Below are 14,542 nucleotides of genomic sequence, written 5' to 3' on the forward strand. Positions count from 1 at the left end.
AGCAGGAATAACATAAAATAGCTGAGCCGGAATGGCGCCGCGCTTTGACAGGCCACGTGTCAATACCGTTTCTGAAGCAGGCGTGATAAATACTGCCATTTAAATCAAAGTACCCCCCCCCCCCCGAGCCCCTCTTGGGAAAAAGGATGCCTCCGCACAGATTGATATCTGGGGGCCCGGCCCGTCTCCTGAAAGGGCTGACTGATGGTCTGTCTGGATAAAGGATGAACTTTATTCCCAGAGTGCGAGCTATGATTCATGTATCTTTCCCTCCGCCCCGCCTCCGCGAAACCATTCAGCACACACCTTCCAGGCACGAGAGTGTAGTCCGTCATATAGCGTCATATCTAGCAGCATAAAAACCAGGAGCCCCCTGTCCACCAGGCAGGGGGTGCAGCATCTTCTGTTGCATTCAGGCCAATCTAAGAAGTATAAATATATGAAATAATTCCTTCAGCTTCTGGCCTCCCATACCAACGTGAGTGACAGGCAGGAAGACGCGCCGGGGTCGCATTACTCACAGCTAGCATTCTGTTCTTCCTCTTTTTTTTAGCGTTGCACCTTGTGAGTGGGTGGGCGGCGGTGCAAAGAAGAACACGGCCCAGCTTTAGCTCCCAATTAATACGCTATCTGACAGCGAAATGTGCGGAAAGGGATAATTGCTAATAAATTATCTTTAACATATCACTTTAACTGCCACACAGGGCGTCGCATCTCACGGAGGGGGGGGGGCAAAATGTTTTGACACTCTGCTGCAAATTTCCTGGGGCCATTTATATCGCAAACAAGTCTTTAGCCTTTGTGGTGTCGAGCCACCGAAACAGCCTCAACGGTGCCCCTTTTCTCTGGGCTCTTTTTTCTTGTATTAACGTCAATGGAATAGCGTTTTCCATAATTGCTGCTTCCTCTCTTTGACAGACGTGCAACGTGAAGGTCAAAGGTGGCGTGATGTAAAAGCCCAGCAGCCGAACGACAGCCATTATTTCAGCGCTAAGACAAAGAAGGTTCCTGCGGCTCTCTGTGGCGTTTCTGCTTTAAGGTAAATTGACTTCCAATCAATCTGCTTCCTTTGTCCTTTGTGCGATCGCTCCAGACAAGAGGAGGCGCTTACCCCAACGAGACCTCGGCTCCTGCGGTGCTCCTCTGGGTGACCCGATTGAAGGGACACAGGGTGTAGGTGTACCTGCAGAGGACGAGAGACGACATGCTCGGTTCACAGAGTTTGATTGCTGCACTTATTCTTTGATATCCTGATGCGTGTTTCCACAACATTTTCTACTGGGCTCATTTCTGGCCAGTTTCCTGTGACTTCTGGCAACACAACGTCAATGATATGTACATGGAGTAAATTAAAAAAAAGAGCCTAAACACACTGAGCTAGAGTAGTAATGATGGGATAAAACAGCACACGACAAAGAAGGCGAATACATCACATGTAAATAGCGCTTCAAAAGGGACTTTCCTCACACTGCATCCCGACCCGACGGAGCTAATGTGGATTTTCTCTTCCATAATTGGATCTAATATAAGCAACACCGACTGTAAGAACACGAAGGCAGCAGAGAGGCATTTTGATTTATGTTGCAAAAAGTTCTGCAGCCTCTAAAAGTGCAGCCGCGGAGTAAGCTTTACTTTTAGCTCGCAAATGTTCATGCTCATTAGGCCTTAAGTGTAATTATAGAATCACAGCAGCCCCCCCCCCCCCAAAAAAAACTATCTTCCTGTGCTTCATTTCTGTGAAACAACATAAAGAGGGAAGACGAATGCACATCAGAGACCCACGGAAAAAGAAAAATGATACGGAAGAGAGGCGAAAGATGCCTCTATTTATATGAGAAAAATGGGAAACAAAACAAGCCCAACTTGAGGCCACTTTAGTTTTCAGAGCCATCAATGAGAGGGCAATGATGAAAATGACCTCTGGCAGATCATTTAATGCTGCATTCTCTGCCATCATCTCTCAAGACATTACATTATAATAGCTGCCATTTTCCTCGCAAATAGGTGAAGGTCGAGGTGATGGGCAGAAAAGCGACTGCAGCCGGGTTTAAAGGAGATTTCAAATGCACTGAACTGTATCTAACTTCATGCTTGAAATGTATGGAGAGAAATTTGTGTCAAAAAGATTTGCAACTGCAAAACGGATTTGCAACCGCAGAAAAGATTTGCAACCAAAAAAAAGATTTGCAATTTAAGAAAATATTTGCAAACAATGCTATTATTATCTATCAAATTTTTTTTTTTTGCTTGCAAATCTCTTCTGCGGTTGCGAATCCGTTTTGCCGTTGTCAGTTTCATATTTAAGTTTTAGTTATTTTGCAGTATGTAATATTGTTCAGTTACAGAATGTGAAATGTCCGGATGCATATGTAGTATTGCTGGCGCGTCGTCAGGGGTTGAATGAGTAAGGCTCATGCAGGCGTTTTGGGGGGCAGCTTCAGGGGTCCTTCAGGGGTCCTGGGAGAGCGCGGATGAGGAAGTAGAGAGGCGCGCGCGAAAGACGAAGAGCCGCTGCGTGACGCAGCCACGTCGCGCTCCGCACCGTAGTCGGATTGTTCCGAAGAAACGGATTAAAGATATCGAAAGTTCACCCCTGCCCGCCTGGACGTTCATTTATTGTGTCCAGGTGCGCAACAAATATTGGAGGCGCCGCTGGGATTGATTAACGTCGAGTCAAGTGTGACGAGAACGCGCGCAGAGAGCTTGGAGGGAGCGCGCAGCTTCGAAGGCGCGTCCGCGTCAGAGCTGCAGGATCTGGAGGGGCTTGCGGACGAAGTGTCACAGAGGCTACGGCTGCTGCAGCTAGATCAGCTCGGAGAGGTATGCGTAACGGCCAAGATCTCCGGTGAGAATGTCACGTCGAGACGGGCGTTAGTCAGACTAATCACAGGATCCATGGACGGTGTTATTGATACGGTCCGAGCAGTAACAGGGACCAGACGACTTAACAGTTTGACTCGGGTTAGTCAACGTTACTGCTACTAGCATAAACGGCTCACTGAGTTAGCTGTCGTTACGATTATGAGGAAAACTTTGCATTGTCTTCACAGCAGGATGGAAAACCAGGCTGTCACTAGCTTAGCATCGTGGGCTCAGGCTCAGCGTTATTGTGGGGAAATGTGAAACACGGCAGCATCTGCTCTGCTTAATCATGACTCTGTCTGCAGCGTGAAGCAGCTCAAGCATGACGGGAAGAAGTTGTTCATGACGGATCCGTGTTATTTTCCATGATTACACAATAACGGCGTGCATCTTAACTTCATTTACAGTATGACCAGCGTGCAGTTGCTGAAGCTAGCCAGGATTTCATGTCGGTGCTCAACAGAGCAATTCCTGAAGGTGCTGGCCAGAGACAGAGTCCGAGCACCAGTGTGGAAAGGGTCGCTGGAGTCTGAGATGAGCAGGTATGAGGCCAATTTATTTCTGTAACATTTCTCTCTACATGAAAATTACAGCCATTTATGATTTCTTATTTTTGTTTTAACATAGTGTTCACTTTTGTTTGTTCAAAAATCCTTTAAATCTTTTCCTGGGTATTTCAGACGTGGCGGAAGATGCAAAGCGCCCCCCCCCCCCGTCAGAAGTTTTAAACAGGCAAAAATTGTTAGGAGGTGGATTCCGTTTGATGCATGTTTGTTCTTATCTTCCGAAACGGACACAATTCCATCCCCCTCTGAGGAGCTGCATCTTATACAGGCAGGACTGAGTTAATGGATTGCACAAATGTACCTTATTCAAGATTCAAGATACTTTATTATCATTATGCAAACATAATCAAATTGTGTGAAGGCCCACGGCTTAAGGCACTCATTGGAACATAACAAAAAACAATCTTTCTTAAAGCAACAATATATATACGTGAGAGTGTATATACACACTTACCACTTTATGAAGCGGTGAGTGAACACTGTTATACGAGTGCAATTCTAATTAACTGTCACTATTTGCAACCCAATAGAAGGGGGCTAAAGTGCATCCCTTACATCTGTCTTAATACTGCAACTTTATTGGTAATGTTTAATTACTCCTGACCTTTTGGCTTCAATTCTTTGTTCTCAGGTGGATTCACATTACGTTGTATCACATCTGGCCCAAGAGATGAGCCCACGTGGTTCAACGAAGCACCTGCAGGAGTCTAAAATGTTTGAATATTTGCAGGATTAGCTCCTTGAACTTGAAGGTATGTAAATCATTTTACAGAAGTTCTGGTCCTTGAAAGAGGTTGAATATAGCTTCCGCTACATTAGGCATGTCTTGGATGTTTGAAGTACAGATTAAATGCCTCATAATTGGGAATTAAAATAAATTGAGTACAGTAATACGTTTCATCAGTATGACTGTTGTAGTTTGCCTTTTTGTTTACTGAACAAATCACATGTTAAGCACATCACTTACCTGATTTAAAAATACAACTTTGTATGTTTGTCACTTCATACCAGGACACTTATATTTTCTTTACTTTTAAAGATGCACAATCAGAAGATGAGGATGGCGGGACCCCCCCCCCTCTGTTCCCGAGGTGATGCAGTGGATGACTGGGCAGGCCCACAAGCGTCCATTTCTCTCAGAGGGAGAACAAGTTGCAAGTTTTGATGGGGTTTAATTAGAGTCATGCATGTCCATCGTCTGGTCCCTTCCACGATGGATGTTTTAAGACCTTTTGCATGCGACCGTCTTGTTCCTGTTTGCCTGAACTGCAAAAGGACTTGTTTTGTTAAATGTATGTGCAGATTTGTATAAAATAAAAGTGAAACTGCTTGGCACATGAATTTATTTTCAACTCGTCAACCGATGAGTTGACGAGTAACTGTCAACCGATGAGTTGACAGTTGGAAGTTCAAGACAGTAACTGTCTTCCAACATGTCTTGACTCGCTTCGCTCGTCAAGTTACTGTCTTGACGAGCTTCGCTCGTCAAGACATGTTGGAAGACGTGTTCAAGACAGTAACTTGACTCGCTTCGCTCGTCAAGTTACTGTCTTGACGAGCGAAGCGAGTCAAGACAGTAACTTGACAGTAACTTGACTCGCTTCGCTCGTCAAGTTACTGTCTTGACGAGCTTCGCTCGTCAAGACATGTTGGAAGACGTGTTCAAGACAGTAACTTGACTCGCTTCGCTCGTCAAGTTACTGTCTTGACGAGCGAAGCGAGTCAAGACAGTAACTTGACAGTAACTTGACTCGCTTCGCTCGTCAAGTTACTGTCTTGACGAGCTTCGCTCGTCAAGACATGTTGGAAGACGTGTTCAAGACAGTAACTTGACTCGCTTCGCTCGTCAAGTTACTGTCTTGACGAGCGAAGCGAGTCAAGACAGTAACTTGACAGTAACTTGACTCGCTTCGCTCGTCAAGTTACTGTCTTGACGAGCTTCGCTCGTCAAGACATGTTGGAAGACGTGTTCAAGACAGTAACTTGACTCGCTTCGCTCGTCAAGTTACTGTCTTGACGAGCGAAGCGAGTCAAGACAGTAACTTGACAGTAACTTGACTCGCTTCGCTCGTCAAGTTACTGTCTTGACGAGCTTCGCTCGTCAAGACATGTTGGAAGACGTGTTCAAGACAGTAACTTGACTCGCTTCGCTCGTCAAGTTACTGTCTTGACGAGCTTCGCTCGTCAAGACATGTTGGAAGACGTGTTCAAGACAGTAACTTGACTAACTTGACTCGCTTCGCTCGTCAAGTTACTGTCTTGACGAGCTTCGCTCGTCAAGACATGTTGGAAGACGTGTTCAAGACAGTAACTTGACTCGCTTCGCTCGTCAAGTTACTGTCTTGACGAGCGAAGCGAGTCAAGACAGTAACTTGACAGTAACTTGACTCGCTTCGCTCGTCAAGTTACTGTCTTGACGAGCTTCGCTCGTCAAGACATGTTGGAAGACGTGTTCAAGACAGTAACTTGACGAGCGAAGCGAGTCAAGTTACTGTCTTGACGAGCTTCGCTCGTCAAGACATGTTGGAAGACGTGTTCAAGACAGTAACTTGACAGTAACTTGACAGTAACTTGACAGTAACTTGACAGTAACTTGACAGTAGACAGTAACTTGACTCGCTTCGCTCGTCAAGTTACTGTCTTGACGAGCGAAGCGAGTCAAGACAGTAACTTGACAGTAACTTGACTCGCTTCGCTCGTCAAGTTACTGTCTTGACGAGCTTCGCTCGTCAAGTTACTGTCTTGACGAGCGAAGCGAGTCAAGACAGTAACTTGACAGTAACTTGACAGTAACTTGACAGTAACTTGACTCGCTTCGCTCGTCAAGTTACTGTCTTGACGAGCGAAGCGAGTCAAGACAGTAACTTGACAGTAACTTGACAGTAACTTGACTCGCTTCGCTCGTCAAGTTACTGTCTTGACGAGCGAAGCGAGTCAAGACAGTAACTTGACAGTAACTTGACTCGCTTCGCTCGTCAAGTTACTGTCTTGACGAGCTTCGCTCGTCAAGACATGTTGGAAGACGTGTTCAAGACAGTAACTTGACTCGCTTCGCTCGTCAAGTTACTGTCTTGACGAGCTTCGCTCGTCAAGACATGTTGGAAGACGTGTTCAAGACAGTAACTTGACTCGCTTCGCTCGTCAAGTTACTGTCTTCCAACATGTCTTGACGAGCTTGACAGGATTAACGACATATTGCATAAAAATAAACAGACAGGTTGCTGTTAAGATGAATGAATGAAATGCTTTTATTAATCATCATCTGCTGACACACACAATGAAACAATGACATTGAATTTTCACCCTAGAACAACGGGCCCCCTGAAACCACACACTAACACATGCATCAAGGGGCCCTAGCACACAGAGAGGGAGTAGAGTGAAGCGCCGCCATGGTCGGCGCACCTGGAGCCATTTTGCGGGGACGTTGCCTTGCTCAAGGGCACCTCGGCAGTGCTCCGGAGGCAGACTGGCTCCTCTCCAGTCACCAGCCCGCACTCCATAGTTCGCCAGAGCGGGGACTCGAACCGGGGTAGCAGCGGACTTCCCCGCTTCCCAGCCCAGGGCCCAACCCACTGAGCTACTGCCTAAACACCGCAGTACTTAGGTATACTGTATACCTCAATAGAAAAGTGAAGAATGAATAAACATACCCACTCCTCCGATGGTCTGTCGTCCGGGGTTGCTATTATTTGTTGTGGTGACCGTTAGTGGGAGGAATGTCGTTCAGAAAAGGACCCGGATAAGGATTTGCAAATTGACAACGGCAAAACAGATTCGCAACCGCAAAAGGGATTCGCAACCGCAGAAATAATATTTGCAAGCAAAAAAAATAATAATATTTGATAGATAATAATAGCATTGTTTGCAAATATTTTCTTAAATTGCAAATCTTTTCTGCGATTGCAAATCCGTTTTAGCATTTTAGCTCAGAATGGAAGGATTGTATATGTTTTATAAGAAGCATTCAGTTTCAAACCGTATTAAATTCATTTATGGACTAACGGCATCTGTCGGCGGCGTTTTAGAGTCACCTTAACTGCAATTTTTTCGGGCTGCAGGTGAGCTGCCGTCTCTCCGCTATTGACAAAAGCCCAAACATGATCTTTTGAAGTTAATGAATTGCATGAGCAGCCCATTAACGCTAATGCTAAATGTCGTGCTTTAATTTAACAACAGTCTATCATAATTTGCGAGCCACTGGGTGTGACAAAGTAGGCGTGCTCCAGGGCATGGATCTGCATAAACCGCTCATTTTAGCAGCATTCCAGTCACGGCTAACCGGGCCCTCTGCCTTCCTATCCTTTCTCCACTGCAGAACTTCACAACAGAAACTAACTGCAGGCTTCCCTCGCTGAGCTTTCCTTCTTCTCGCCTGTCGTTTTTAGACGAACTGATTGAGAAGGCGATGTGGAGTTTGTTACCGCACAGCATTTAGCTGCTAATCATTCCACTTGAAAGTGCTCAACAACAAAAGGCTTGTTTTTCCAACCCCTCTTTGAAATCAAAGTCATTATATCGTTTTCTCCCTGGACAAACAAGAGGAGGCTCCGGGCGCCCCCCCCCCTGGGTTTACAGAGCGAGTCACACCACGGTGAGGAGGAAGGAGCGAACAGAGCACGCCGGAACGCCTGCAGTGTTTAACTATTCCACTTAAGTCTGTCTAACATGCTGCGCCACATCGAGTCCCGCCCCCCTCCCCCCCCGGAACGCACGCAACCACGTCATCCGACGACTCCCAACCTGACACCGGAATCCATTCCTTAAAGGAAGCAGTTGGTCAACGGGCTTTTATGGTTCTGAGCACTTCTTCCTAATATTGGCTTCCAAAAAAGAGCGATCTAAACACCGGGGGGGGGGGGGGGGGGGGGCTTCAACGGATGATCAAGGAGCTGGAAGGAGATGTAGCCAATTCCATTCCGTTATTGGAGAGAAACTGCAGCGCTGCCAGTTCAATACTTGGGGGCACGGGGGGTGGGGGTCGGGGGAGGGTGCAGCGAGCCGTTGGTTTATGTGTCTGTCAATGTCATGTCCTTTCAGGATCATGGTTCAAGGCAAACAGCAAGGGGGGGGGGGGGCTGGTACGTAGCTGGTGGGTCAAGAGATCGTTACGCCGGTGGATATCGAGCTCTCCGGCGGGGGAAGCGTGTGAAACCAAAATAAAAAACGCTAACACGATGCAGAGCATGATAGCATGATTAGCATTGTTCAACACGGATCCAAACATGAGTCTGACGTGCCTATATTGATTAACCAATCGCCAATTGTGGGAGGGGTTTACCACCTGCAGAGCCCTCCCCACCTGTGTTTCCTCAACCAGTGATGCTAAATGACCTTTCAACTCACGTGCCATGTTCTTACTGAATACCATCGAGTGTGAAAAGTGATTATTTTTTTTTCAGGCTCATGTGCAGGAACAGCAAGTTTCCCCGTTTCCAGATTGAAACGGGAAACTAAGCAAACAAATCAATCCAGCATATAAGGTCATGGGAAACCCATCGATTCCTCTGATGCACGCAAAAATGTGTTTGCAGTGCAGATCTCAGATATTCTTCTTTCAAAACTGCAGCCACCCACCGGCTTGTGAAGCTCCAGCTGGCAAGAACTCCCGAGGAGAACGGATTCTGCCCCAGCAACGGGCCACGGGGGGTGCGGGAGGAGTAAAAGAAGCTCGTTCTAGCTGCCATCCAGAGCCAATAAATGGCGAATCCGAACCGAAACGAGTCACAATTAGAGGGTTTCAACTAATGCTGCTGTTCAAAATTCAAATGTTTCTATCTAGTACACAGATATCACACATATTTCAATGACTTGCGGCATTGAGAGTACACACAGACCATTACAAGCTTTAACAATTCATTCAATTATTATCAGGATTATTATTGTCTAAGCGCTTATATTCCTGAGGCCTTTACAAAAGGCAGATGTATATCTCTGTGACCTTCGAACCTGCTAATGCAAATAAAAAGAACAAAATGAACTCTCTTCTACTCACTCGTATACTTTCATCTTGTAACACTGGCTGTTGAGAAACAGGAACTCCCAGTCTGTTCCGTAGTCGACGGCCAACGTCTTCCGGAGATCGCTGGAGAAACCAACGCAATCGTATCTGAATTCTCTGATGAGATTTTATCACTTATCATAAATGAGCTAATGCAGCCGTAGCTCCAACAGGGCATATTTATAACCTGCTATCTGACTCATGGTTCAACAAAAGCCACACAGGTTGAGTAACTTTGTGAATATATACATGTGTGTGCAGGGCTGCTGGTGGTGGGGGGGGGGGGGTCATTCATCCATCCCCAGGGTCAATCTTTATGGAAATGGCTCTTTATAGCTCACAAGGTGCGGAGTAATGAGGAAGAGACTTTAATTTCATGCTACTGCGAAAAGGCACGATAACACAAATGCACTCGCCTACTCAACTGATAACAGTAGAGGGGGAATTAGCATGGAGCTACCTAGCGCACATAAATGGACAATGAAGCCCTGCTGAAGCCACGCCCGCTCCTCTTTTGCCTTTGTAACTGTTTGGGGGGTGCAGTTACAAGTCATGTAAGATGACAGGATTTGTCTGGACATTAAAACATCTTGAGAAGTCGTTCTGGTCCTTCGGCTTAACCGATCCGTGCCGAGGAACAGGCTAAAGGCGTGTGGCTAACCTCCTGTGCTATCGTTACCTTACCTTATTTGAACGTTGACTTTCTCATAGGCCTCTTCGACCTTCTTCAGATTGGTAGCCTCCATCTCCGCAACTAAACAGACAAAAGGTCAAACAAATTCGACGTCCGTTTCCATCGGCACGTGTTGAATAACTGTCTTTTCTTTCCTGAATTCCCCCCCCTTTCTAAATCCAGGAATAATTTACCTCTTGGTATCAGGAAGGATGTGAAGTAGTTCCCGTTTCTACTTTTAGATGAGTGTAAATTGAAAATGTGTGTTTTATCGCTGGTCTGGCGAAAATAACCAATTCAAGGAGGTCGATTTATAGACTAAAGCATTAGTCGAAATATAGGAAATGATTTCATTAATCAGGAAAATGAATTCTAATGGGAGCCCAAAGTAGAATTTACGAGCTTCCCAGGTATTCTAAAGTCCACATTGTAGTCCAAGTGCGTCCTCAAATCAAACCAAGTCACACGATACCTGCTATGACTCATGCAAATGAGCTGAAAGGGTGAGAAATAGAAAAGAATAGCTTAAAAATAACTGCAGGTTTGAGATGGACACGGTGCCAGACGGGTCCGCGTTCAGGAAACCGGCTCGGCGCAGCGGCGAGAGGAAGGAATGATCGCAGGACTGTGTGGGAAGATTCCCAACGCCAATTAGCATGTTCCTTTGCATGTGGCGTCGGCCTGCCCGGCACCTATTTCAGCACCAAGAAGGAGTGATCTGTCCCCGCCTCACCCCTGATCCCCTTAAAAACTCCTTCAGAGAATCAGTCAGACACAAGAATATTCTCCTCAGCTTTCAGCTTTCAGCTTTCCTCCTCTCGCCCTATTTCTCTCTCTCTCTCTCACAGGAATCATCAGCCCCAGCGATGACAAACGGAGGCGCGGAATATCAAGTGCGGTGACATTTGACCCTTCTCCACATCCCTGTCGGACTCGGGGGAGGGGGGTTGACAGTATGGAGGAGGAAGCAGCCGGCAATATGGAATGATGTGGAGAATCCCAAAACATCAGGGCTTATATGCCTATAATGGTTGGCAAGGATTTGTATCGCATCACAATCACATTGAGTAATTATTCAAGCGTGTTTTTTATGCTCCCATGCTATTTAGAGCTAATGGCTAACAGTCAAAATGCTATTCATCATTATTGGCAGAAATGGCAAAAGGCAGGTGGACGAGAAGGGTTTTAAATCGCATGGTCCAAGAACAAAAATAGGACTAAAGTATGCGCCATCCTCCGACAGAAGTCTTCTGTGCGCACACACCTTGAGCCGGAGAAGCGGAGACGCTCTGTTTACAATGCGAGCGAATCAATAGGCAAAGGCAAATCCTCCTGCAGCTCTAAGAAAAGAAGCCCCGGGAGTCTGAGCGATGTGCACTGTGACGATGATGACGATGATGATGCTTAACAAAACAAGGGCAATGCAGCGAGGTCACCCACGAGCCTCGCGCTCCACTCAAAGCGCCAAACACCTTTAGCTAGATTACGCCGACCGCGAGGCGAGATGTAGGAGTTCGCTTTGTTGTCTGTGAAATAAAGACGCGCTCGAGCCTCCGCGTCTGTTTCCGTCCGTTTCCGTTTGGAACTTCCTCTGTTTCCCTAAACCCTCAACCCCCAAGACCGCCCAGGGTACAAATCACTCTCTCTTAACACAAGACGCTTTGTCATCAAAAACGGCACGTATGTTAACAAGCCACCGTTGTAATGATAGAGAAAACTGACGTTGGAGTATCTTCAAAGGCAAACCATATCGTAGATGCCCATCCGTTTCTCTCGGAGGCCAACCTTACATCTCAACTGGAAGAGGGTCTTGTGGAGGGGGTCGCTCTCGCCCCCCCCCCCCTGCGTAATTACTGTGTTGGAGTGTCTGATTGTATTAGGGTTGAGTGAATAACAGTAGCTGGCAGAAATAGCAGCATGTTTTGGAACTATCAGTGCCGTTCGTAGCCCAGTGACCGACTCAGTTCGCATCCGAAGCATCAGGTTTTACATCCACATCAGTCTGAAGGTCAAATGCGTCGCCACGACCAGGACGATCTAAAGTTAAGAAATGGTCCATTCGCTGCACGACCGCCATTATAGCCACACAAAAATAAACCAATATTGAGAACTATGAGTCCTAGGTTCAGGCCAAGGTTTCTGCCTGTTAAAGGGTAGTTTTTCCTCGCCTCCGTCGACAAAGACGCTTGCTCTTGTGGGACAGTTTGAGCTCCGTCTTTCCCTGCAGGTCTTTCCCTGCTACATTGAGATAACTTCCTGTGATGATCTGGCGCTAACAAAATGAATTGAATTGAGCTACTTGACGGGGAACAGAATAAACAGTCTGCGTGGAGAGAGTTCACTCTGCAACAACTGGGTGCCGTTTATGAATATGCATGAAGTAACAAACGCCTAGGAGCTGACCTACTTCTGCGTCTCCTCTGCTCACGACTTGGTCCCCCCCTTCCAGGGTAATTCTGTCATCTTGCAACATACTGTAACAACAGGAAGCGGGGGGGGGGGGGGGAACTCTACACGCTGACTTTTGATGGGTTTTCCAGCAATAATCATCGTCTACTGAGAGGAAGTAGTCGATAGGCTGTTGGCATCGGTAGGAACAGCCCATAAGAGGAGTCATCCGGTTCAGCCGTGACAAGTTTATCACCTCTGCCCATCGAAATGTAAATGACGGGAGCAAAAGCAGCACTTGCAGGGGGGTTAACGGGGAAGTTGTACACTCGAGACGTCACGCGACAAACACGAGGAGACGCAATAAATGGAGTGAATGCGTGATGGACAAGTACGAACGCACAACAGAGAACTCTCGACATAACTGGGGCTGCACACTGGAGAGTATTCGTCTGCACCATCTCATAAAATATCTTTATCTGGGATCACGTTTGGTGCGGTGCCAGACGCCGTTAGCTTCAGGAGCTGGGAAAGAAAGAAAAAAAAATCTATTTCAGACTATATGAGTCAAAAAAAAAAAAAAAAAAGAAGAAGAAGAAGCTGGCAGCTGCTCAAATCAGAGATCCAACATTTGATAAGTGGAAATGGGCTAATTTGATGTAACCCTCCAACGGCTATCCTCCCGTGGCTATCAAAACACCAGAAACAAGGGGGAGAGGTTGGGAGGCAAATCGTTTCCACAGATTACTGGAGGACGAGGGAAGGCGTGCTAGACATTCAGCAGGAAAGGGAAGCTCCTCTTCTCTTGGGGGGGGGGGGGGGGCAGAGCGATTACACTCAAGTGCGCATCAACCCTCAGCCGGGGTCAGAGGCCCCAGCCGTGCCCCGCGTTAATGACGAACCCCATGTTGCTTCAACATTTCACATCGAATTTAGAAAGCTGTGTCGCTAAACAATTAGCAAAGCCTACAGGGGGAGGAAGGCGTAAAATAAAGTAAAGACCAAATGACAAATTCACATTTAAGAAAATTAATCGACTCTGCATCGTTTGCCCACGCCGGTGGCGTTAGCACTGCGGATTAGCCCGCGGTAACGAAAGGACAGAGCCGAGGAAAGTTAGCGCAGTCGGCTGCACCTCAGCGAGGAGCAAACGCAAATGAGCCGACGACGACGACGCCACAGAAAGCACCGGCTCGCCCCATCGAAGTCAGCAACCGTGGAGGAGATTTGCTGAGCAGGCACCCGGGGAAAATAGAACACATGGAAAAGGCTGGGCCGGCGACGCCGCTGCGCTGCGAACCAGCCCCGAGACCGTTCCCTAAATGGCGCTTTTGATTTCTCGGCTTACATCACATACGACCAGAAGGCCTGGAGATTTGTCATTGTGACTCAAATCTTTGTGGGACACTGAGAACGGAGCCAACGTGAACTCCGTGCCGTCTGCCTCTGGACTTCTGCAGACAACAGTACCAGCTAAGTCGTGCTAAGGTCTCTCAAAACGGGGGCTTTTCGGGACAAATCAGGGGAAGTGAAAGTCGCCAACGCGCCCCCCGCATCTGTGTCGTGAGATAACAATGGATGCCTCCATGATGGCGCTGGCTTGTAGAACAATGGAGCATAAAGGGGGGGGGGTCTGTGTGCCTGTCGGTGTCAGCTCCGGTTGGACCAATCAGAGCATCATTGCCTAGTGGATCTAAACAATCCCGCTATTGCAACAGCAGGGGCGCTGTTGAGCAACGCTCGCCCCACGCAGCTTCAATGTCCCTGAGGGAGGGGGTTGATGCGTGGTGACCTCTGGTCCTCCCACAGGCTACAGCTCTTTGTGAACATGCTATATATATATGTGTTATGTCTGTGTGTGTGTCTGGGGGGGGGGGGCTGACATATCTCCACACTGCTTCAGTCTAATCAGGGGGAAAGAGGGAGAAGGGAGAACGACAAGTGTGAGTCAAGTCATCACGCTACGGCTGGCGATACACTCCGGGATGGATGTCATTGGCCCGGAGCGGAGCTCTTTATAGCAGCAAAGCTGGGTTCTGTGCACGCGCACGC

At 47.3% G+C, this 14,542-nt stretch overlaps 1 protein-coding gene and 1 long non-coding RNA gene across 3 annotated transcripts in view; one reads left to right on the forward strand and one right to left on the reverse strand.

The window, feature by feature from the left end:
- The first annotated feature begins 888 nt into the window (after window positions 1-888).
- On the forward strand, window positions 889-4,740 carry LOC137911262 (uncharacterized). 2 transcript variants are annotated; one of them, XR_011106102.1, is made up of 4 exons: window positions 889-1,039; window positions 3,270-3,404; window positions 4,060-4,180; window positions 4,468-4,740. It is a non-coding gene; the product is annotated as an uncharacterized lncRNA (long non-coding RNA). The 2 variants fall into 2 exon arrangements; XR_011106101.1 differs by lacking the exon at window positions 889-1,039 and adding an exon at window positions 2,503-2,820.
- LOC137911260 (glucosidase 2 subunit beta-like) overlaps window positions 1,108-14,542 on the reverse strand; it is a 42,505-nt gene continuing 29,070 nt past the window's right edge. The window contains exons 11-13 of the mRNA XM_068755608.1: window positions 10,114-10,183; window positions 9,424-9,513; window positions 1,108-1,183 (exon numbers count right to left, since the gene is read on the reverse strand). Coding sequence (XP_068611709.1) covers window positions 1,108-1,183; window positions 9,424-9,513; window positions 10,114-10,183 — 236 coding nt within the window. The remainder of the gene's footprint in view (window positions 1,184-9,423; window positions 9,514-10,113; window positions 10,184-14,542) is intronic.

Source organism: Brachionichthys hirsutus, chromosome 23, assembly GCF_040956055.1.
Source record: "Brachionichthys hirsutus isolate HB-005 chromosome 23, CSIRO-AGI_Bhir_v1, whole genome shotgun sequence".
Taxonomy (NCBI): domain Eukaryota; kingdom Metazoa; phylum Chordata; class Actinopteri; order Lophiiformes; family Brachionichthyidae; genus Brachionichthys; species Brachionichthys hirsutus.